Raw genomic sequence first — 23,251 nt, 5'->3', positions numbered from 1 at the left:
TCTTCACCTGAGTAGCTCCTTGCCCACCTGACCACAGAAGTCTGACTCTTTGCCTCATGGCTCTTGAGAGGGTCACCGTGATTGTCCAAAGCACTTGGTATCTTTAGAACTTGTTACTGTCCTAGCATGGTGTTTCTTACTAAAATTGTAACCTGGTTATCATAGCTCTCAGAAAATGTCCTCATCTGTGGTTTACCTTGTTTTGGATTAGTTGCCATCTGAGTTCTGGATTCAAACAGAGAAAGTTAAATGGTTTAATGTTAAAACAGTGCTCCTTTTCCCAGATGCCAGCATAGCTAATTCCTAGTCTCCTGTCAGTAGCAATCTTCATAGGAAGTCCTCTACAGTTAGTACATGTGGTGAAATTGGGGCTCTTTTTGTATTTCTTTCACTCTCAGAAAAGCACTGTTGTTACCTTCTAGCTTTTCTCTGGAGTAGAAAGAGTGTCCCACTGTCCTTGGCCTGTAGAGTGTGCCTTGAGATTCAGTCTTGTCAAACAAGAGATTTTGGTATTAAGGTAGAAAAGTGACACCCAATTGAAGGACATCCTAGAAAAATAACTGACCACTGCTCACAAATGTAAAGCTTGTGAAACAAAATAGATGAAAGAAGCCAAGTGGGGGATGCTGTCGAGTCCTGTGTGCAGTCCTGGGCTGTGGGTTCCAGTCACTAGCAGGATGTGTGAAAGATTGTGGACTAGCCCTGGGGACTTGTTAGCCTTCTTGTCCGTCCATCACAGAGTGGACTCCTTGAGAACAGGAGCTGTGTCCTGGCCATCCTTTCTCTTCCTGGCTTTCCCTCTAGAAGAAAAGGAGATGTTCACATCAGTTCATAGAAAGCTCCACACTACTAAACCTGCCCTGAAATGGAAGTCTGTGTTTTCTACCAAAAGGAAAAGAAACCATTAGGCTCCCTGCCTTCGAGTCAAGGAAAGAGTCCAGCCACAGGTAGAGGAGAATTCCTTTGGAACTACTGTTTCTGAGCATCCAGTGTAAGCAAACACTGGCCTGCAGACTCTCTAGCCAGAGGAAAGCTAACTACGCTATCAATTTTCCTTAATTTGGTTCAGTGTTTCAAAGTCAGTATTTGAGCTTCTGTATTAACAAGAGAAAGAAAATTGAAAAGTAAAAAGGCATTTCCCAACACAACTGCTTATCTTGGCATACATCTTAATATTTGCAACCTTGCAGCCCACCCAATCCATGTTAGCCATGAGTGGACTCTTGGGGTAGACAATGTGTCTCCCCTGATACCTGGTCAGGACTAGTCTATCTTAGTAAGACTGTCCCTGCTTGTCATTTTGTTGTCTTAGAGGCAAGTCGTCTCTTGGGAGACCTAAATCTGTTGTGCTTGTGCTCAGGGTGTCCCTGTGACCTTGGGTGTATAACCCATCCTCTGTTACCAACAGTGTTCACATCTGTAGTGTAGAAATGAGAACTTGCCCGTGTTATCACAGGGTTATTATAAAGACCAAGTGAGTCAGTGTGTATAAATGAGAAACACTGGTACAGGGGTGTTATACAGTTAGTGACAGGCTTATTCAGCTAGGGAAATGACACTGGAACCTTCACCAAGAGGGTCATCTTCAGGTGTCAGTCAATCCCAAATGCACATATGGGCTGTCAGTAGGGAGACGACCTGTGAGGTATGCCAGGTGAGTTTAATTTTAGGGTTGGGGGAGTCACATTTTAGCCGTTGAGGAAACATGAGCAAGATGGAAAATCTGGTAACCTGACAGTGTCACCAGTTTTTAATGTTGATTCATTAAAAATTAGTATCAGTGAGTTAGATACATTTTAATCTTGTAGTGTATATTATTTTTAAACTGCAACTAAGGTCCCCTGATAATATAAGTAGAAGTAGTAGACATATTTAATGTTCCCTGAGTAGGGTAAGGCCCCTGCCCACTCCCCTCACCATCTTCCTTTCTCGGAAGCAAAGTTGTATAATCTGAAAAACCTGACATTCCATATTGAGGGTTTATTGTAAGGTAGTAAAACCAGATTTTATATCTCGTTTATTCCTACAACTTCTGATGTGCTTCCAAAAATGGTATTAAGGCAGCAGCTGAGGAAATTTTATGAGATAATGAAGCAGAACAGTTACTGAAAGCCATCTGCTCGGTTGTTTACAAACTTGCTTCAATACTTCAGAGGCAGTGGTAGGGTACGTGTCTAAACTTCACAAGCTGCACTAGGTAGGTCTAAGTGAAGTACGCCTGGGCTGGGCTGAGCCCGCTCCCTCTCTGTGCAGCGTGAGCGGTTGCCAGGCAGGCCTGTTGGAAGCCAGCAGAAAGCACCACACAGAGGTGATTATGTGGCACCATCTGTCACGCTTCAAGCCTACCATACAGCATGGCTAATCAGCCTTGGCAGGATGATGGATGAACAGCAGCAGCTGCCAAAAGCCACTGTTGGCAAACAGCACTGAAGTTAAGAACTTTTTCCCCCCTCTGTCTTCCTCTCCAGGGTCCTGCTGCGTGTCCGCATGCTGTACTACCTAAGACAAGAAGTGATAGGAGACCAGGCAGAGAAGATCCTGGAGGGCGCTGACTCAAGGTTGGTGCAAGCGCACATTTGTTCTGGCCCTCCACAGGCTAGCCCAGGCGGTTGAGAAACTCCACGGCTTGTGCTTAGAACCCACCCAGCCTATCAGGAGTTTGTCACATAGAGTTTGTCCTCTGGGCTCAGGGTTGGGATGAGAAGATGGACAGGACCATTTGCATGTGCTTGTTTTTAAGAGGGTGAGAAACAATGGCTTCTGACCTGAGCTGGGATACCTTGTGACGAGCCTCACTTCTGGCCACAGACCACTGCCCCGTGTTGCTGATTCCTCCCTACCGTGTTAGATTCTTCTTGTGAAAAAGAGGACACATAGAACTAGGATTCATGTTAAGTACTCGTATTTAAAGAGTGCTTAAATGCTGTCTTTCCAGTGAGGCAGACATGTGGATCCCTGAGCCGTTCCATGCTGAAGTTCCTGCAGATTGGTGGGATAGGGAAGCAGATAAATCCCTCTTAATTGGAGTGTTTAAACATGGTAAGGAGCGTTTGTGTTTGAACGTGTCATGACTGTGTGGCTTCCTCTTATTTAGAACTCCTTGCGTACTCTTTTCCAAAGTCATAATATTAATGAGCACTGTTCCAAAGGACTCTTGGCGCCTACCGTTTCTCTGTACTAAAAAATCTAATATGAACTGTAAATATCAGATGCTGTTTTTGAATGTTTGTTGAGTGTTTGAGAAGAAAACATTTCTTTCTTGGCTGTAAACAGAAGTCAAACCATATTTGTTTTAGCAATAGCCAAGTCGTACCATAACGTTCCCGAAACTTTGCTTCCAGAACGGCTGCCCTCACTAACTCTGCCAGCCCGTGTCAGAGTGGACGGTGGGCTTAACCTCTGCTATTAATCTGGACAAGTGCCTCCTGGGCTTTGTTCCAAGCAATATTTCACAAATGTCAGTGCTGAGGACTCACCGCTCCCCCGAGTGGGATGCAGCCTTGTTAACTTTGAAAGGCCGGGGATGCAGAAGTGCCATGATATATACAGTGAGCGCCTCCTGATTATAATCCCAATTCTCTGGAGGTCGCAGAGGTACTCTAGCAGCCCAGGCTGACTAAAGGGGAGAATGATGGCTTCTAAAACCTTTCATGATTACAGTTTGGCTTGCGGCTCTACAGCAGTTAGGAGCGGTGTGTTGTAGTACACATCCTAATTGAATTGTGCTGTTCCTCCTGTGTACTCCAGCCGCGTTCCGTGAGCTCGGCCTCAGAATCATTTTCCCGCGGTGCACTGTTGGGATCTGCCATTTCCCATCTAGTCAACTTGGGCAGTCAAAAAGCAAATTGCAGCTTGAAAACCATAGAGGGAACAGTGTCATCTTACTGACATGCATCATCATAAACCTAATAAGACAGGTTCGCTGGCCTCCATACATGGGGATTTTTTCAGCCAGCCATGTGAGTTCCTGCAGGACCAAAACTACTGGGGGTGGGGGGAGTAGACCTGGAGAACCCCTGCAGAGGTCATAAAGAAATGTTACGAAGCCTTTTAAATGTCAAGCAAAATTAGATGTTGGGGAAGAATAGGGTCAGAAATCCTCCCTGGCATCCTGCAGTTCTCCCAAGCCCTTTTCTGTCTGTGTTTGTGGTCATTCAGTGGCATCTCTGATGTATAAGGGGGCCCACAAAGGCTTCCCTAGAATGCTGCACCCAAAACAAGGTCTGTTTTAAAGTTGGGCACACATGATGTCTGGGAAACAAACTGGCTGTGTTGTGGCGGGGGCTACGAGTTTTGACAGTGACGGGGTCTTCCTTTGTTTCTGCGTGCGTGTCCTCTGTGTGCTGGTGGGTATGGCCCAGGCTATGAGAAGTACAATTCCATGCGAGCTGACCCCGCACTGTGCTTCCTGGAACGAGTCGGTATGCCTGATGCCAAGGCCATCGCCGCTGAGCAGAGAGGGACAGACATGTTAGCAGATGGTGGTGATGGGTAAGAAGGACATTCTAAAATTTTAATAAACTTTATGTCAGTAGTACATCTACTGGCAGGGGTTGGTTCTTAGGATGGACTGGGCACTCTGATGCTGACCAGTAGGTCTTATCTGTATAGCATAATAACTACTTTAAACAAAGTTCACACACACACAAATAAATAAATGAAATTGTCTCCGTGGTGACTCCCTCACCACCCCTTGTAACTGTGCATTCTAAATACTGGTAGATTTGATTTTCAATGCAGACCCAGACTTAGTATTGGGGTAATTGTTACTCTTCCTCTTTGCCTCCCTTGAAATTGATGCAATTTAGAACTATCTTTTTTTTTTTTTTTTTTTTTTTTTTAATTTTACGCAGTGGAGAATTTGATAGAGAAGATGAAGATCCAGAATATAAACCAACGAGAGCGCCATTCAAAGATGAAATAGACGTAAGACCTTGAGTGTACTGGCTTTTACAGTAAGATAGCATATGCCCATGTAGAACTTGTTACATTTGATAGATAATGGCCTTCCTCTAAAAGAGAAAGTAAAATCCAACCCCAACTGAAAATCGCTGTTTCTCACATTGCTTCCAAGGAATTTGCGAATTCTCCCCCAGAGGATAAGGAAGACTCCATGGAGGTGCAGAGCACAGGTGAGGTTCCAGCTGGTAGAGCAGGGAGACCAGGCTGGGCAGCCCGAGTGCCCACAGCTGGATCCCACGCATGGCCCGACGAGAGCAGCTCACGGCTACTCTTTCGTGTGGGCCCTTCCCTGGGGAATAATGGTGATCCTTATTTATGGTTTTCATTATATTAATTTCTTGGATAGAACTTTTTGATTAAGATAATTGATCTGCTCGCTTATAATCATTATTTAGTGGAAATTTTTAAAGTCCTTAAAAACATTTTTATTGGGAAGAGGACATTTATTTAAATCTGAAGTATTTCTGTTGACTAATGACCCTCTACCCCGTATAAAATAATTAGACAGTAACTATGTGCTGGTTATGTTCAAGGTTATCGTCATAAGCACATTTATAAGAAAGGCCGGGTTTCTTTGTGTAAGACTGATAAACCTTCGCCCCTCCCTTGAAGAAGTTAAAAGTAAATAGTTTATACATCCTCTCTGCTGTTACTGCTTGTTTATATTCTCAGATCTGAGCGTGGCAGGGTGGCCTCTCCCACCCTGTCCTCCGAAAGCTAATGAGTCATCCTTTTTTGTTGGAAAGTTGTCTGTGTTGTGAGAGATGTTTCAGACTCTTTTTTTTTCCCCCACTTCCTCAGGCAAGCACAGCGAGAGCAATGCCGAGTTAGGTCAGCTCTACTGGCCGAACACGTCAACCCTGACTACGCGTCTGCGCCGGCTCATTACTGCCTATCAGCGCAGCTATAAAAGGCAACAAATGAGGCAAGAGGCCCTAATGAAGACAGACCGGCGCAGACGGAGGCCTCGGGAGGAAGTGAGAGCGCTGGAGGCGGAAAGGGAGGCTATTATATCTGAGAAAAGGCAAAAGTGAGTTCACCACCTTTTTTGCAGTGTCCTCATCCCCTGTGTCTTCTCTTCCCTTCTCTGCTGGGTCCCCAAGAAGCAGTGATCATACCACACACTGTCAGTAAAGAAAGGCCTGGCACCTGGAAGGTGTCTGTCCCTCAACTGTAAATAAGTCCCAGACACATGCTCTGGAGGCAGAGAAAGGACAGAGTGTCCCGTATGCCCTCCTGAGCATGATGTGTGAGCCAGATCTCCTTTCCCACAGGTGGACAAGAAGAGAAGAAGCTGACTTTTACCGGGTGGTATCCACCTTTGGGGTTATTTTTGACCCCGTGAAACAGCAGTTTGATTGGAACCAATTCCGAGCCTTTGCCAGACTAGACAAAAAGTCTGATGAGAGTCTGGAGAAGTATTTCAGCTGCTTTGTGGCCATGTGCAGGCGGGTGTGTCGAATGCCTGCCAAGCCCGAAGATGGTAGGTACATGAGTGAGTGACTGGCCACACTGTGCTAGGCAGTCTAGGCCGAGCATGCAGGTTAGGGTAGGCCCAGGGCCTGTCCAGATAACCACCATGTTTCGTGTTACAGAGCCACCTGACCTTGCCTCCCTCATCGAGCCCATCACAGAGGAGCGAGCGTCCAGGACACTGTACCGCATTGAACTGCTTCGCAAGATCCGAGAGCAGGTCCTTCATCACCCACAACTGAGCGACAGGCTGAAGCTCTGCCAGCCCAGCCTAGACCTGCCTGAGTGGTGGGAGTGTGGACGGCATGACAGGGACCTGCTGGTGGGTGCTGCTAAGCATGGGGTCAGCAGGACAGACTACCACATTCTCAATGACCCTGAGTTGTCCTTCTTGGATGCCCACAAAAGCTTTGCTCAGAACCGTGGGGCCAGTACCGTATCTTCTTTGAATACTCTGGCCATGGGCTTTGGCCAGACTCCTCCAGTCATTTCCTCTGCTCATGCCCATGAAGAAAAGGTAATGGAGCAGGCTGAAGGCAAGGCAGAGGAATGTGAACACTCACTGGCCAAAGAGAGGTCGGATGGGAAAGAGGAGGAAGAGGAAGCCAGCGGGGCCAAGGATGTCAAGCAGGAGTGTGAGGCCGAGGCCAGCTCTGTGAAGGGTGAACTCAAAGGGGTGGAGGGCAGTGGAGACCCTGGGTCCAAGTCTGTCTCAGAGAAAGGCTCAGAAGAGGATGAAGAAGAGAAGCTTGAGGACGACGATAAGTCGGAGGAGTCGTCGCAGCCAGAAGGTAATGCCTGGCTCCTGTCACTGTCCTGATACCACAGTGGAGCATAGCCTTTGTATGATACTGTAACTTTTTTTTTTTTTTTAAATTGAGAAATCCAGAATCTCACTTCATAGCTCTGGCTGGCCTACAACTCGCAGAGATCCACCTGCTTCTGCCTCCAGAGGGCTGGGATTCAAGGCGTGCACCATGCCCTGTCTCTAGCATTGTGTTTGTAAAAGCCATTGATGGCTAGGCGTGGTGACATGCACTTTGAATTCTAGCATAGGTTGGTTGGTCTATGTACTGTACTCCAGAACTATACAATGAGACTCCCGCCTTTTTCTTTTCCCCTAAGAGTAATTCGTGTCCATTTTCTTCTGTGAAGGAATAACTTCAATTATGTGTACATGTGTTTGTCTTCATACTTTATACCTGCAAATGTATTTCAAGGAGTGTAAACTCAAAGCAGCTGTGAACACACCAGTCACTTCTGCTTTAAAGACAGATTAACTTCATAGTTAGGTGTGCTAAGAATTCCTTGTAATGTTAAGTTTGGACACATGAATATCATGGAAGAGCTCACTGAGCAAATATTATTTTAGAATAAATGATGATTAATTGGTTGGTAGCATATTTTCCATGTTACAGATTGCTATAACCAACACAAAGTAGAAACCAGGGGCCATGTTGAACTTTGCTGCTACCCTTTTTTATTAGCTAATATGTTAACCAGAACAGAAGCTCTTGGGTCAGAAACACGATTAGCCTTCAGCACCAAAAGATGTACTTAGTGTAGTGGCACGTGCTCCTTATCTCAGCACCTGGGAGTAGAGAAACCGGAGGATCACAGGTTCAAGCCCAACCTCGACTATATAGTGAGTCTGAGAAAGTCTTGGGCTACATATGAGTCTGACCCTATGACCACAAAGAAAAGATTTCCGTGGCTGCTTCATCACAGATAGAAGAAGCACCATCCATCTACATTTGTGGGCTGTTTTCTTGTAAATTTTAGACAAGACAGGCTTGAGAAACACCCCGTATCTTTCTAGATGCACGCTAGGCACTCAGTAAAGCAGAGCTGGGTGGTATCCATGTTTTCAGCACCGAGACGGGACTTGAGCTTCCGCGCATTCTGGCTGTGAGCGCTACACATTACTCATTTCTCAGCAGGAGCTGTCTCTAGAGGGAAGACTTTCGACGAAGAAAGCAATGCGTCTATGAGCACTGCTAGGGATGAAACCCGAGATGGATTCTACATGGAGGATGGAGACCCTTCGGTGGCTCAGCTCCTTCACGAGAGGACGTTTGCCTTCTCCTTTTGGCCCAAGGTTGGCAGGATTCTATCACTGTGATTCTTTTGCTGATATAACAAAAGAGCAGGAAGAAAAATCTCTGTAGCTTGATTTTCAAATAATTTGAAGTAAACCTTGTTAGAGCATATGCAGAGTGCAGAATTTTTCTTTATTTTAAAGTAATAATCGGAAAGAACCCAAATGAAACATTTAAGATACTTTCATAATAAGATAATGTGGTAGAATGAACAGAAGCATTGATCCTCCCCGCTCCTTGGGGCTCTCAGTCTGTCTCTCCTATTGTCTTGCAGAGGCTCTGGCTGTTTCAATTTAACAAAATGAAAAGTGTGGAACTTTGAAACCATGTTAACTTTTTAAAGATTAAGTAAAGCTTTTAGATTTAAAATAATTTATTAAAAATCTCACTGTGTTCTTAAGACCAGAGAAGGGTGGTAGTGGGCCCCTTTGTTCCCATTCATCCTGAGGTCATCCCAGATGTAGTTACCTGTAACTCAAGGCAAAGGACAATTGTTCTTTGGTTAGGAAGCATAATTCTTTAAAATGTTCTCTGTGCTGATAGGGCCTGTGTTTCCCAAGGCAGGAGGTAGTCGTAGGAAGTGCCACTCGGTGCACGTGAGGGGATCCATCCCAGGCCACTCTTAATGGTGTTAATGTGGCTTAAAAAGAAGGTGACATTTCTGTCTGAAGGGTATACTGTCAAGGAGATTTTTTTTTTTCTGTTCCTGTGTCCTCTTGGTTCCTGGTCACACTAATTTCCCACATTGAGTCTAGAGGGGGAGTTTCTCAGTTCAGTCAAAGGTTTATAGTCACAGGCGCTATTGATCTATGAAAGCTTGGTCTAAGGAGCTGTAATTAGAACATTTTAATGTGCATGCTTCAGTGAAATTTGGAGCGATAATAGGTGGGGAACCCAGACTGACATTCATTAGGTGTTCCTAGGTTGCTGCCCACTTCATAATGCTGAACTTTATTAATAGTGACGTTAATGATGGCCCCCTTCCTGGGACACACTGCACTCTGGCCTGTGGCTCTGAAGGGCCAGACCACTGAAATGCGAAGTGCAGAGGCTCCATTGAACCCACTGCGGTCTTGAAGCCTGAATGAGTCCCTCTTGCAGTCTGAGCTTGCTTTGAAGGTGGTGTTCACTTAGTGCGCTCCCCGTTTCATGTCATTCATTGAGTACAGTCGAAAATAGTACTTCTTCTTTACCAGAGCAGCTAGAACATTCCATCAGAAGCAAACCATTCTGATGGATTTTTGTCTGTTTACTTCTTGCCAGGCTACTTCAGTCCAAATAATTGACCTTTCAAAATTCTGTACTCTTCAGCATCTTGGTGGACATACTAATCTAGTAATTTAAAGTAGGTCTTTGTTACAAATTTCCTGTGACTCTTCCCCCTTCAGGACAGAGTAATGATAAACCGATTAGACAACATCTGTGAAGCTGTACTGAAAGGCAAATGGCCAGTAAATCGGCGCCAGATGTTTGATTTCCAGGGCCTCGTCCCTGGTTACCCACCCTCCACTGTGGACAGTCCCTTGCAGAAGAGGAGCTTTGCTGAGCTCTCCATGGTCAGCCAGGCCAACATCAGCACAAGCGAGGACATCACCACCTCTCCTCAGTTGTCTAAGGTAAGCCACAGCAGTTTGCTTTAGGGATGAAAGGAGATTTCTGTGAATTTTAACTGATTTGGGAGCTTATACTCAAGAGTCTGACTCGATTTTATATGTCTGTTTAATTGTGTTGCCCATATTGGCCTCAAACTTCTGGGCTTAAACAACCTTTCTGCCCCTAGCCTGTTACGTAGCTGGAATCACAGACAAACATTACTATGCCCAGCCAACTAGTCAGACTTTAAAATAAGACTGTTGTTATTGCCGTAGCTGTGGCCACCACTACAGAATGTACTTGGTTTTTTGGTTTTTTTGGTTTTTTGGTTTTTTTTTTCTAATGCCAGCCCCTATTGCAGATAAAGGTCTGGCTCATTACAACCCTGTTCTCTTGGGAATTTTCAATAGGATGATGCCCTCAACCTGTCTGTCCCTCGCCAACGGCGGCGGAGAAGGAGGAAAGTTGAAATCGAGGCTGAAAGAGCTGCCAAGAGGCGAAATCTTATGGAGATGGTTGCCCAGCTTCGAGAGTCTCAGGTGGTCTCAGAAAATGGACAAGAAAAAGTTGTGGACTTATCAAAGGCCTCAAGAGAGGCAACAAGTTCTACCTCAAATTTTTCATCTCTTACTTCAAAGTTTATCTTGCCTAATGTCTCCACACCAGTGTCTGATGCCTTTAAGACTCAGATGGAGCTGCTCCAAGCAGGCCTTTCACGCACACCTACAAGGCATATGCTCAATGGCTCCCTGGTGGATGGAGAGCCCCCCATGAAGAGGAGGCGAGGCAGGAGGAAAAACGTGGAGGGCCTCGACCTGCTTTTCATGAGCCACAGACGGACGCCGTTAAGTGCAGTAAGTTGGGTGTTCACTCCCACAGTGTGTCCCCCTGTTGACAGCCAGCCCTAGGCTGCTGACCCCACTCCTCTCAGCAACATCACATTGAAGCTGCCTTCCTCCACCAGAGAAACAGAATTACAATGAACAGAGCCATGGTGCTAAGCCAGGAAGCGGTGTTGATGGCTGGTACAGATCGCTCAGCCTGAGCCAAAGACAGCAGGAGGATTTATTCCTCCCAAGGTCCTGACATATCGATTGCTCTAGAAAGAGTAGCGTAAAGCAGAGACATGTTCTTCTAAGCATACAGTTGTTATCTCTGAATTCTAGAGGAATGAAAAACTTCTGCTCTCAGAAATGCTGGTGCTGGGGACCGGTGTCAGTTAGACTGGTGTGAATGCCTAGGGTCAGGCAGTGGCTTGGAATGCTTTCACCCCCTGTAACTAGTTGTTTTAGAAATCTGAGACATGTCATTGCTAGTTGGAGGACAAGTCAGTGGATTTTTAATTAGAAGGAAATGAAATACAGTATAATAAATTTTCTTTTCCAAACTGACTCAACCGTATCATCCTCAAAGGGGACCCCTGACTCTCTGGTGGCAAGAATTTTACCCTGAAGAACTCGGTACATGTGCTCCATGCAGAATTGAGTGACTCTAATCAGTAGAGCCACTTTGGGCTAGGCTACTTTGAACCTTCCCAAAGGCAGTGGGACAGGTTTTTTGGGGGGAGGGTGGGTGCTATGATTTGAAAATAGAGACACTAGTTGGTTTTTGTTTTTCTGGCCCATCTTTTCTTCTTCCAGCTCTGTTATTTGTACCAGCTTGCTCTTTTATAAGATAGGATCTCACTGTAACCCAGGCTGGCCTCCAGCTTACAGAGACCGTCGCCTGCTTCTGCCGCCCTGAGTACTGGGTTAAAGGCCTGTGCCACAACACCTAGCACCAGTTACTTGAGCCTAGAGTCTTAAAAATGTAGAAGGAAGAAAAGGCATACTTGGAAAATAACAAAACATCAGTCTTTGACAATGTTAGCCGCATAGTGGGGTGTAAGCAGAAGCATCCATACTCCATATGGGTTAAGACTTAACTTTAATGACAGTACGTTTATCTAAGAGAGCGCTTTCTTGTGGCTTTGTTATTTTTGCTTTTTCAAGACAGGGTTTCTCTGTCTGCCCTGGCTGTGCTGGAACTGCTTTGTAGACCAGGTGGGCCTGGAACTAAGAGATCCTCTTGCTTCTGCCTCCCCAGCGCTGGGATTAAGGGCGTGCACCACCACCGTCCATCAAGAACTCCTAGTAGATGTCAGGAAATGTGTTTTCAAGGACTTATTAACTGTTAATTTAATGTTGTAAATTGGAGATCTCCCCAGTTACTGAGGCTGGTTTGTCTGTGACTAAAATACACGGAAAGTGCTGAGTTGGCATAGCTATGCTGGTCAGCATCGGAGAGTAAGGTGCGCTCCATGTTTCAACTCCCACTGCTGTCACGAAGGAGGAGGGGGCCTCCATTGGCACCACCAGTGGTGACTGTGTTTTCTGTGCCAGGCACAGGGATCTGAAGAGAAAAGTCCCGACTTGACAGGGCATGTGTAGAAAGTCAGTGTTGGGGTGAAGTGACCAAAAAGTATACTTTTGAGTATTCCCCAATCAAAACATTCAAAGTGCTCCAGATTTTTAAACTTTTGGGAACCAACAGAACCCAATAACTAGAAGAGTCCCACAACGGACTTCACATGAAGGGTCACAGTTAAAACATAGCTTCAGAGCAAGCAAAATGGCTCACTATGTAAAGGCACTTAACACCCAAGACTGGTGACATCATTTTGATTCTGGAACAGAAGTGCATAAAGATAGAAGAAGAGAAGCTTCTTCAATCCTCAAAGATCCTCAAAGCTGTCCTTTGACCTCCACATAATTCATGATACATGCATGTGCACATTTGCATGCACACACCCACACATGGATCATGCATCCATGCATACAATCAATTAAAGAAATTTAAAACAGTTACATTAAAATATTGCATAAAAAACTGCTTAAGGCTGTGTGGTGAAGATGTATATAAATGTAATGAATTCATGTTTAGACATGAATCCCATCCCCAGTATGTCTGACAAATAGTACAGATACTATTTGTAGGACTATTTGAGTGTCGTACAAATACTCGAAAAATACAAAATTGAAAATCAATCCTGGTTTTAGGTGTTTTGGCTAAGGGTACCCGACTTCAGTGATGTATCATAGTATGCATGTGTGCTGGGACCAAGGCGTGCTCACAGTGCTCCCAAGGAAAGCTTGGAGGAGAGGAGAGGAGGTCGGGGAACCCATAAGTTAATTTCCCTGAAGGTTGTTATCTGTCACTAAATGCTGGAGATCTTGTTGGAGCAGAAGGGCTGGGGTGTGAGAGCACCTCTTGCGTCTGGCTTTGAGACCGGATCTTTTTTGCTGGCAAGTTTGATAAAGTTATGAAGAAGATGTGGACATGGCGATGAAGTAGAATGCAGGTTGTGGAAAGCCTAGAGTACCAAGCTGAAGAACAGGGGGTGTTCTGAAGGCATCGGGGAGTGACTTCATGGCAGCTTCTGAACCGGGTGGAGATTACTGCATTTTCAAACGCCCTAGGGATGGAGAAATGGATGTTGGAATGTTGAAAGCACAGCATTTAAGGGCCAGCGGCAGGGCGAGGATGGAGTGCTACTCTCTCATGTTTCCATGCCTGCCTAACATAAAATGGTGCTTTTCCAACAGAGTTGTACTGCTCCGAGTGCCAGGAAACCAGTTACTTATAAACTGGTGCTGGTTGGAACAGTGTTCAGGGGTCCCTGAGAGGTCACCTGTCACACACCTCCAGCTCAGACCGCCACATGGCATGGTAGTGTAGTGCTGGTGGCTTGCTTGGCTCTAGGCTTCGAGTCTCCTACAGAAGAATACTGTTCCTACCTTGTGAGGAGTCTAGAAGTGTCATCTTCTATTCCAAAAGCCATCCTAAAATGGCCATTGTTTCCTATAGCGGCTCCCTTTTTGAGAAAAGATCCTTTGGGCTGGGAGAGTATCTTCCTTGAGTAGAGCATTCTCAGAATCTTATCATGAGACAATTCAGATCACTGTCCGCTTCCTGCAGGAGGATGCTGAGGTGACCAAAGCTTTTGAAGAAGATATAGAGACCCCACCAATAAGAAACATTCCTTCTCCTGGACAGCTGGACCCTGACACCCGGATCCCTGTGATAAACCTTGAAGATGGGACTAGGCTGGTGGGAGAAGACGCTCCTAAAAACAAGGACTTGGTTGACTGGCTGAAGCTGCACCCCGCTTACACTGTCGATATGCCGAGTTACGTACCAGTAAGTACTACAGAGCCTCACTGGGTCTGCCTAATTGCTTCTCATCTGAGCAAGTTCTGGATAGCTATCTGCACCCTCTGTCTTTGGCTTGAATGTCTCTAGGTTCACGTGTGCCCTAGATTTCTGCTGTGACTTCTGCATGAGAGAAACTGGTTGCAGTCTGTCCTACTGAAGGACACCCTCACAGTTACTTGAAGATGGCTGCTACTCATTTTTCTACTTCTCCAGCATGCTTTTTTTTTTTTTTTTTTTAAACAGGGTCTAGCTCCCAGGGGTCTAGGCTTTGGGGGACAGTCTTGAGTGCATTTCCTTGGTCTTCAGACAAAACCTGACCAGCCCAGAGCTATATAAAGCTCTTGTCTCCAGAGATTTCTTTTAAGCACCTAGCTCTTGCGTGTTACACTAAACGTCAGTCATTACGTCCATGTGGTATGTCCAATAGACCACTTTCTAGCTGGCAACACAGATCTCTTCCTTCCTATGCTTTTATGGTTAATATTTTTTAAACATTTTATGCTTTGTCACTGAGTTTGGGCCACCTCCTCTCTTGCTACAAACAGCTACCTTTCAGCTTCCCCACTTATAACACCTCAAAGACAAAAATCTCGTGTAGTCATTTAGGATATCATCTCTGGCTTCATTGGTCACCGACTAGAGATAAGTGAAGGTACTATATAAAGTTTCTTTTAAAATACTACGATTTGCATAAATATTTGAAGACACCTTCCTCCTCTTTTGTTCTTGGACCCTGACTGAACCCAGGTGCTCACAGATGCTATGTAGGTGCTCTGCTACCGAGTCACGTCTCCAGCCCGTCACAGAAACTTTAAATGAGAGGGTCTCTAAGAGCACTTGTTGCTCTTGCAGAAGACCTGAGTTCAGTTCCCAGCACCCATTTATAACTCAAGTCCAGGGAGACCCGATGCTCTCCTCTCACCTCCAAGGGCACCAAGCACATACATGCATACAGGCAAAACCCCCATACAAAAAAGTAAATACATCTTTAAAAAGTGAAGTAGATTCTCAGAGAGTACAAATTGGATAGACCAGTCAGTGCTAGAAGATCCTTTCTCAGACAAGTTCAGTTTCTGTTAAGTGCAAATGATTATTAAAACTTCACAGTGCTTGAACCCGTTCTCTTAGGCATTTACGGAAAGGGGGAAGTACTAAATACAGCCTCATTAAATACATCCTTTTCTTTTGCAGAAGAATGCAGACGTGCTGTTTTCCTCGTTTCAGAAACCGAAACAGAAGCGACATAGATGTCGAAATCCTAATAAATTGGATATAAACACTTTAACAGGAGAAGAAAGAGTTCCCGTTGTTAACAAACGGAATGGGAAGAAGGTAAATGCTGGGGGAGGGGCTGGGGAGGACAGAGAAGTGCTTCTTCTGGAACCTGTGTGCATTCCAGTGGACCCAGAAAGAGGGAGATGAGGGGGGAGGGGAGGGAAGCCTCCAAGGTGTTCAGATGTTCACCAGATGCATCTTCCCAGATGGGTGGAGCCATGGCCCCTCCAATGAAGGACCTGCCTAGGTGGCTGGAGGAGAACCCTGAGTTTGCAGTTGCTCCAGATTGGACTGACATAGTCAAGCAGTCTGTAAGTACTCGAAAGAGATCCACATAAAACTGTGCCTGGGTGCTTAGTGTCCCATTAGCTAGTAATTATCCAATTGTATCTTAATCCTAGCTTAAAAGAATTGTCATAATGCATCATTTTCTTAATCAGTGTGTTGTATTTTACACACACATCATTAGTTGAGAATGAGCTGATTTGTCAGCTCTGATTTAAAAATACCGTGTGGGCATACCCAATCTGAGCCCTGGGGAACCGACTTCGCAGCATGCTCGAGATAGACCTTGTGCTGGACAGGAGTGTTAAGGAGTGTTATTAACTGTGATGTCCAGATTTAAAAGAGACGTGGCAATTCTGTATAAAATTTTAGCATTATTAGTTTCCTTCAAGACAAATTAGTGGCATGCTTATTGGTTTTGTTGTTTAAGTAATACAGTAAAATTGCCTCTAGCCATGTGTTGGGACCCAGTTTTGTGAACTAGTACCTACCTAATCTCCTATCCGAGATCCCTGTACATCTGATTCCACCTCTGTAGCTCTGACTACTACTTGTCTAGTCTCCATCCCTAATGGTTTGTCTTTTGAAACTGGGTAGAATGGAAGTGTGAACTCCGTAACCTGAGACTGGCTTCAGTTACCCAGGATCTGCTTGCTCCTCCTCTCTCAGTCACCTCATGTTGTTCCATTACCTAGGGAACCTCTGGGGTTTTTCACATTTGTGAAATTATTAGTGGAACCTACTGTAATGTTTACATGCAGGTTTGGGGGTAGCTTCATATGGGTGGGTTGTTACACATGTGAGTTCAACTTATTCAATTTTTCTACACTGTTACAATTTTTTTTTCTTCTTACCTATATTTGAAATATCTAGAACTCATCTAGAATGCAGTGTATAGAATGTCTTACAGTCTATTATTTTATCATTTTTCTTTCATACAAAACCTTTTTAAATTGGCATATTTATTTGGCAGTTAATTGACAAATGAAAGGTTATTTGTGCTTGCTGCCTGTGATGCACACTTGCATATCATGGAGTAATTACTCCAGTCGATCAGCCACTGTCTGGTGTGTTGATCCTTAAGTTAATTATGGATGCAGCTACCTTGGCATTTACTTCAGTGGTGGAGTAGCCTTGAACAGTTTTTTTTTTTTTTTCTGCAACCCAGCACAATTCAGCAATCGAACATAATGGTAAAAAACAGAACCTGTGCTTTCCCAAAGTCTCACATTAAGCACTTGCTTGCATACTCCGAATGGTGGTGGCACTCCAGAAGGACCACGTTGGCAGTAAGATACTCTAACCCGGCCTCTACAGCTGTTGTCTGCTTTCCCTGTCCTCCAGGGTTTTGTTCCCGAGTCAATGTTTGACCGGCTCCTCACTGGACCCGTGGTGCGGGGAGAAGGAGCCAGCAGGAGAGGACGGAGGCCCAAGAGCGAGATCGCCCGAGCAGCCGCAGCGGCTGCTGCAGTCGCCTCTACTTCAGGGATCAACCCTCTGTTGGTGAACAGCCTGTTCGCTGGGATGGACCTGACAAGCCTTCAGAATCTCCAGAACCTCCAGTCCCTCCAGCTGGCAGGGCTCATGGGCTTCCCTCCAGGACTGGCCACAGCTGCCACCGCCGGAGGCGATGCTAAGAGCCCCGCCGCAGTGCTGCCCCTGATGCTGCCAGGGATGGCGGGCCTGCCCAACGTGTTCGGCCTGGGCGGGCTGCTGAACAACCCTCTCTCAGCTGCTACTGGAAACGCCACTACTGCTTCGAGTCAAGGAGAGCCAGAGGACGGCACTAAAGCGGAAGAGAAAGGAAACGACAACGAAGATGAGAACCGAGACTCTGAGAAAAGCACAGACGCCGCCGTTTCGGCTGCTGACTCTGCAAACGGATCTGTTGGTGCTGCTACTGCCCCGGCTGCATTGCCCTCCAACCCGCTGGCCTTCAACCCTTTCCTCCTGTCCACCATGGCCCCAGGCCTCTTCTACCCATCCATGTTTCTACCTCCAGGACTGGGGGGATTGACACTGCCTGGCTTCCCAGCACTGGCGGGACTCCAAAACGCTGTGGGTGCCAGCGAAGAAAAGGCTGCTGACAAGGCCGAGGGAGGCCCCTGTAAAGACGGAGAGACCCTGGAAGGCAGCGATGCCGAGGAGAACCTGGACAAGACTGTAGAGTCCTCCATCTTGGAAGACGAGGTTGCACAGGGTGAAGAGCTGGACTCCCTCGAAGGCGGGGATGAGATAGAAAACAACGGAAATGACTAGTAACAGCAGCAGTTCCACTGAAAGTGTTGAAGACTGTTGACAGGTGGTAGTCCTACTGTTTACACTCACAGTTAATGTTCATACCTAGTTTTATAAGCTTCTGTAACATAGTGTAGCAAAAAAAAAAAAAAAAAGAAAAGAAGAAGAAGAAAAAAAAAAAAGGAAAAAAAGTCCAAGTCATGTTATGCAGGTGTGTCCGAAGGTATCTTGGTCATTAAGTATTGTGCAGTGCATTATTTATTATCCCTAGGAAGGATGAAATTTGAGAGGTGATCATGTCTTTTTAAAGAAACTTACATAATGCTCTGCTTTTTTTTTCTCTGGGTACCACTGGTATTATAATAAAAAGCAATTTGTAACAGCGGCACTAGCGGAAGGAAGTGCCGCTCAGAGGAAGTATGAAGTTATATATTTAATTTTTTAATTTTAATTTTTTTGCTGTGAAGGTCAAGATGAAATTTTACCATACATATCATACCTTGCTCATTCGTCTCCCTTTCTGACTTGATGGGGGTCCCCACATTTTGCATACACACATCCATACACTCTGACAATCTCCACGTTAGTGTGAACGCCTCTGTCCCGAGGCGCAGCAATAAGAAGGCAGCTGTTGAATGTGAAGGGTCCCTTTGGAAAGCTAACCTTCTGGGAGGGTTCTTGCCAGACAACTGCAGTTCCATTGGCTTGTGGTCTTGTGATGCACTGGTATAAACAAAATAAATAGAAGAGTAAATAGAAGACTGAGAGAAGTGAGAATCAGGTACCTTTTTTTTTTTTTTTTTTTTTTTTTTTTTTTTTTTTTAAATTAAAGGACTTTGTTACTTTAGCCACAAAGCTAAAACAGCATTACCTCAGCTCTAAACTAGCCTTGAAGTTTACAGACAGGACTTTGTAAATGTTTTTCTTTGTTGTGATGTCCTTTTAATTTTTTTTCTCTCTCTGAAAACTGCTATCATGTAAGATAAAATGTAAATTTCTGCCAACTGTAGTAATGATGCTTTTAATAAAAGTGACCCATGATATGCAGAGATGTAGTTATAGAATACAGTGTGTAGGGAAACTGGTGTTCACTCTTGTTTTTTTTTTTTTTTTTTTTTTTTTTTTTTTTTTTTTTGGTTTTTTTTTTTTTTTTTGGATTTGCAAGCGCTGCAGATACAGCATCCTGACTCTCATGCTTTGCTTCCTATGTCCTCTTATGCCGGATTAGCTGCTAGTAACCACACTAGCTGTCTTCAAGACTAGATGGAGAGGAAAACCTTGAATTACCACCTTCATGTAATTCCACGCCAGGTATCTCAGCAGACACACACACAAACACAAAAAAACCTCTCATTGCTCCCCTGAAAGGGCATCTGAGAGTAGGAATCCTGAAAATGTGTGCAGCCTGCGATAATGGGGTACACAGTAGACAAAAGGGCAGAAGAAAAATGAGGCTTTAATAGGCACACTATCTAGGTCATTTATCCTTGGATAATGGGAGAAAAACACAATGTTGTAGTGTCAGCAAGGGACACAAAGGCATTCTGGTGTCCTGCCGACCAGCGCTTGATATCAGGAGCCAGTGTGTGGAAAGACCCACGTGGAACTAAAATGGACCCACTTAAGTGTGTGTGTGTGTGAGAGAGAGAGAGAGAGAGAGAGAGAGAGAGAGAGAGAGAGAGAGAGAGCACGCATGAGAGCATGCACACACATTCACCCAGTCTCAAGGGCTACTAGATTATTAAACCCTTTATTTGTTTTCTACAATAAGGTTTAAATTATAAGACCTATTTTCTATGTCATTTGAGCAAACACTATTTCCATCTAAACGAGAAGTGATCTAGATGGAATTGTGTATTTCTTTTACCTTCCTATACTCCCCCTTTACACGCCAGTGTGCACATAGGTTATCCTCTACATGGGACAGACCAGCCTATCCAAATTTCTTTTGGATAGTGAGATTCCAGCTGACTTGTGTATCCAAGATGAAAATATGCCCCTATGACTGGAAGACGAGCAGTTTGAAGCTACCAAGTGGCTAAATCTTGAAGGTTAACCAGCATGTGCTCAGTAAGCAAGTGCCTTGGAATGCCTTCTCAAATGGCCTTCTTTGACCTTGGAAGTGAAACCAGAGCTGCACGAAGCAGAGACCTTAAATGTTTAACTGAAAGACGTCAGTGGGGAGAACTGGTTTAATAAAATGCGTTATTAAAGGGTCTATTCCTAAAATTCTTTATTTACTGGAAAGTTCCTTGTCAGCTTCTGTGTACAGGGTTGAGCATAACTCTGTCCCTGTCAGCAGTGAATGTTGAGGGTGATGTCGAAATTCAAAGCAGAGGTGTCCGTTGCTTGGCAGCAGTAAGAACTCTGAACTTCGAAATCAGCACCCATTTTGTATTACACAAAGTCATTCAGATTTCCACATTGGAAAAATACGTGGGTTTTTTTTTTTTTTTTTCTTTCAATGGAAAGAAGTCTTGATCCATCTTGAATCTATCTAAAAAATATTTCCAATTCAACCTACTGCTAACCAGTGTTTCCCGTGCTGTAAATGAAGCACCAGAGCACCAGTGCTGTTCTGCTTCCATTGATGCTTGATTCGGTGAGGAAAGCTGAGAGATGGTCAGTGGCTCACTGCGTTTTGCAGAATGGTCTGAACCGCGGTCCACCAGGCCCTCCTGAAAGATTGATTGCATTGGGTTTCAAAAGAAAAATGATAACGGGGACGATCCAAAGTTGTTGTTGTTGTTACTGTTTTATATATTCCTCTTCATAATTGCATAGTATAGTTGAGGCTGAAACTTGAAAGAAAAGCTTTCATAAGTCTCTTTTGAGGCAAGGTCTCCATGCAGCCTAGGCTGGTCATATACTGACCTTCTGGCCTCTGCCTCCCAAATGCTGTCGACATAGGTGTGTGTCGTTGCACAGGAAAGGAAGCCCATGAAATTAGATCTGGAAAGTCTCAGTCCCAGTTCATGCGTCTAAATTTGAGTTTGTGTTGCCCCCCAATTATTTCTACTGTATAAAGAAACCAAGTCTGAAAAGATGAACTTGACCCTGATAGAACCTGCTGTTGGAATCAAGCTTGGCTTGTTCTCTAAGCCCAGACCCTTAACCACTGTGCTAATGAAATCAAGACTCACAAGTAAGCAGTGAAATGAAAACAAAAACAAGACTGGACCCCTGCTGTTGTGCTTCTTACCTGGTAGAAGACTTAACTAAATGCGATGATAGATTGGTGAAGACAAAGGTTACTGGAGGGCCCAGACTAACTCACCTAAGCTTTGAGAAACAGGCTGCCATGGCTGCAGGATCTCCTGAGAGAAAGAACCAATGCTAAGACCTTAAAACTGGGACTGCTGTGGGGTGGGAAGGAATATTGCATGTGTGCCCAGAAGAGTTGGGAAGTGGGTCAGATTGTATAGAGTCTGCATGGTTCTGGTGGGAGGTTGGGTTTCATCTAAGCACTAAAGAAAGTCATTGGAAGGCTCCAGCCAGGAAAGGGAGGTATTTATGCCTTTAAAGTGTATATTGCCATATTGGGCAGTAGCCCAAAAATAAGGGCTTGCAAAAGAAAGTGAGGTATTCCAGCTAGGAGGTAGATCTTGCAGCCTTGGGTTTCAGCAGTGAGCCTGGAAATATTTTAGAGTTAAAACCTCCTGTTTAAGTAAACAGCTCAAGAATAATTTCAATGAACTCTTCGGGACTATTACCACTTAAAGTATACTCAGAGGTAAAACCAGATAAAAAATATTTTCTGTGTTTTCTTTTTTTTTTTTTTTTTTTTTTTTCTGTAATGCCACAATTAGTGAAATTGAAATATATATTTTTTTCACAATACAATGAAAATTATTTTTCAGTTAACTTTAGAATGTAATTCTTTATTTTCTCATTATTCACTTTATATCTGATTGAAGCCCCCCTCTCCTCCCCTCCCATGTCTCCTACCCCTACCCCTCCCTTCTCTTCACCTCTAAGAAGGGAGAGGTTCCTCCCAGGGAACCAACCCACCCTGGCCTCAAAATGAGAATGTGCAGCTTTACAGAGATGAGGTATCTGTGGTGAGTGTCTCAAGAGCACAGTGACACTAAACTGGGAAGCAGAATGATATGTCTTCTGACTAGTACTTGAGAGTTCGGAGAGGTCTCATTCATTCACTGTGTCTCCTGAATAAGCTGGTTTATGCATTTTCTTAGCTCCAGTAAGATTTCCCACAGTTTTATAGACATACTAAACTAAATTGAAAACTACTTCTAAAATGTAATCTTAGACTCCTTCTTGGGAATATTCTGTGATGCTGAAGATGGTCATTGGACTATTAAATTTTGTTTCATAAATGTAGTGTCAACTCTCCTAAAGGATCTGTAGTAAGAGCTAGCTTTGACTCTTCCTACATCTAGCTGAGTTTTAGTTTGATCTCCTTAGTCATTTTATTGTGTAGTTTAAACACTGGAACGGGGCAATGACAACATCCGGTATGCTCATCTCTGACATCTTTCTGTTTAGAGTGACGCATGGTTTGTCTGGCTCCTAAGCAGATTGGGACTTCCATCATGAGAGTAAAGGAGGCAGTGTTCCGTGTCAGCGTGCTCATGGGCATGCCGCTGAACTGTAGCCGAGCCTCTCTGCAGCCTCAGCCTCCTGTGAGCAGTCTTTTTCTCCATGGCCTTCCTGGCCCAAAGAGTAATCTATCATGGTGGATTTTGGGTTGTAGCAAAGCAACACCTTAGTGAGATTTCCCGTGTGTAAAGGTTTCGGCTAGGTGACCTCCTCCACTGCCCTTTCACCACTTCCACAGTTTGATCGGAAAGCTAATTTCAAAATTACCGAAGAAGAAATGTGATCCTCCTCACCGCCTGATGGGAGCCAGGTGATGCTTTGCAACTCAAAACTGCCTCGCTTCTGTCAGTGTCGGTTCTAAACTTGCAGTTGGATGTGGGCTGGGTGGCTGAAAACGAAGCAAGCTGTGCATTTAATAGTTTGGAGGAAGGCACGTGGCATCTGACAATGGCATGAGTTCATGTTCAACCCGTCGCACCACGCCTCCCTGGGAAGCAGTAAGCTCTGGTTTGTAGATTGTTGTTGTTGTTACTACATAATAGGGAGCTAACCACACCCAGCCAGTTAGGCAC

At 44.7% G+C, this 23,251-nt stretch overlaps 1 protein-coding gene across 5 annotated transcripts in view; it reads left to right on the top strand.

Annotated features, from left to right (window-relative positions):
* Positions 1-22,456, top strand: part of Chd7 (chromodomain helicase DNA binding protein 7) — a 183,962-nt gene extending 161,506 nt beyond the window's left edge. For 2 of the 5 annotated variants that reach the window (XM_076924227.1, XM_076924228.1), the window contains exons 24-38: positions 2,469-2,558; positions 2,936-3,039; positions 4,362-4,491; positions 4,854-4,926; positions 5,075-5,132; positions 5,764-5,992; positions 6,237-6,445; positions 6,558-7,226; positions 8,373-8,533; positions 9,923-10,150; positions 10,538-10,981; positions 14,085-14,306; positions 15,513-15,653; positions 15,803-15,907; positions 17,226-22,456. In XM_076924227.1, coding sequence (XP_076780342.1) covers positions 2,469-2,558; positions 2,936-3,039; positions 4,362-4,491; positions 4,854-4,926; positions 5,075-5,132; positions 5,764-5,992; positions 6,237-6,445; positions 6,558-7,226; positions 8,373-8,533; positions 9,923-10,150; positions 10,538-10,981; positions 14,085-14,306; positions 15,513-15,653; positions 15,803-15,907; positions 17,226-18,140 — 3,778 coding nt within the window. In that variant the 3' untranslated portion in view covers positions 18,141-22,456. The remainder of the gene's footprint in view (positions 1-2,468; positions 2,559-2,935; positions 3,040-4,361; positions 4,492-4,853; positions 4,927-5,074; positions 5,133-5,763; positions 5,993-6,236; positions 6,446-6,557; positions 7,227-8,372; positions 8,534-9,922; positions 10,151-10,537; positions 10,982-14,084; positions 14,307-15,512; positions 15,654-15,802; positions 15,908-17,225) is intronic. The other 3 variants (XM_076924229.1, XM_076924231.1, XM_076924230.1) reach the window with 3 other exon arrangements.
* Positions 22,457-23,251: the final 795 nt, after the last annotated feature.

Source organism: Arvicanthis niloticus, chromosome 25, assembly GCF_011762505.2.
Source record: "Arvicanthis niloticus isolate mArvNil1 chromosome 25, mArvNil1.pat.X, whole genome shotgun sequence".
Classification (NCBI taxonomy): Eukaryota; Metazoa; Chordata; class Mammalia; order Rodentia; family Muridae; genus Arvicanthis; species Arvicanthis niloticus.
The sequence above is the reverse complement of the archived record's forward strand: the minus strand, read 5'-3'. Positions and strand labels throughout refer to the sequence as shown.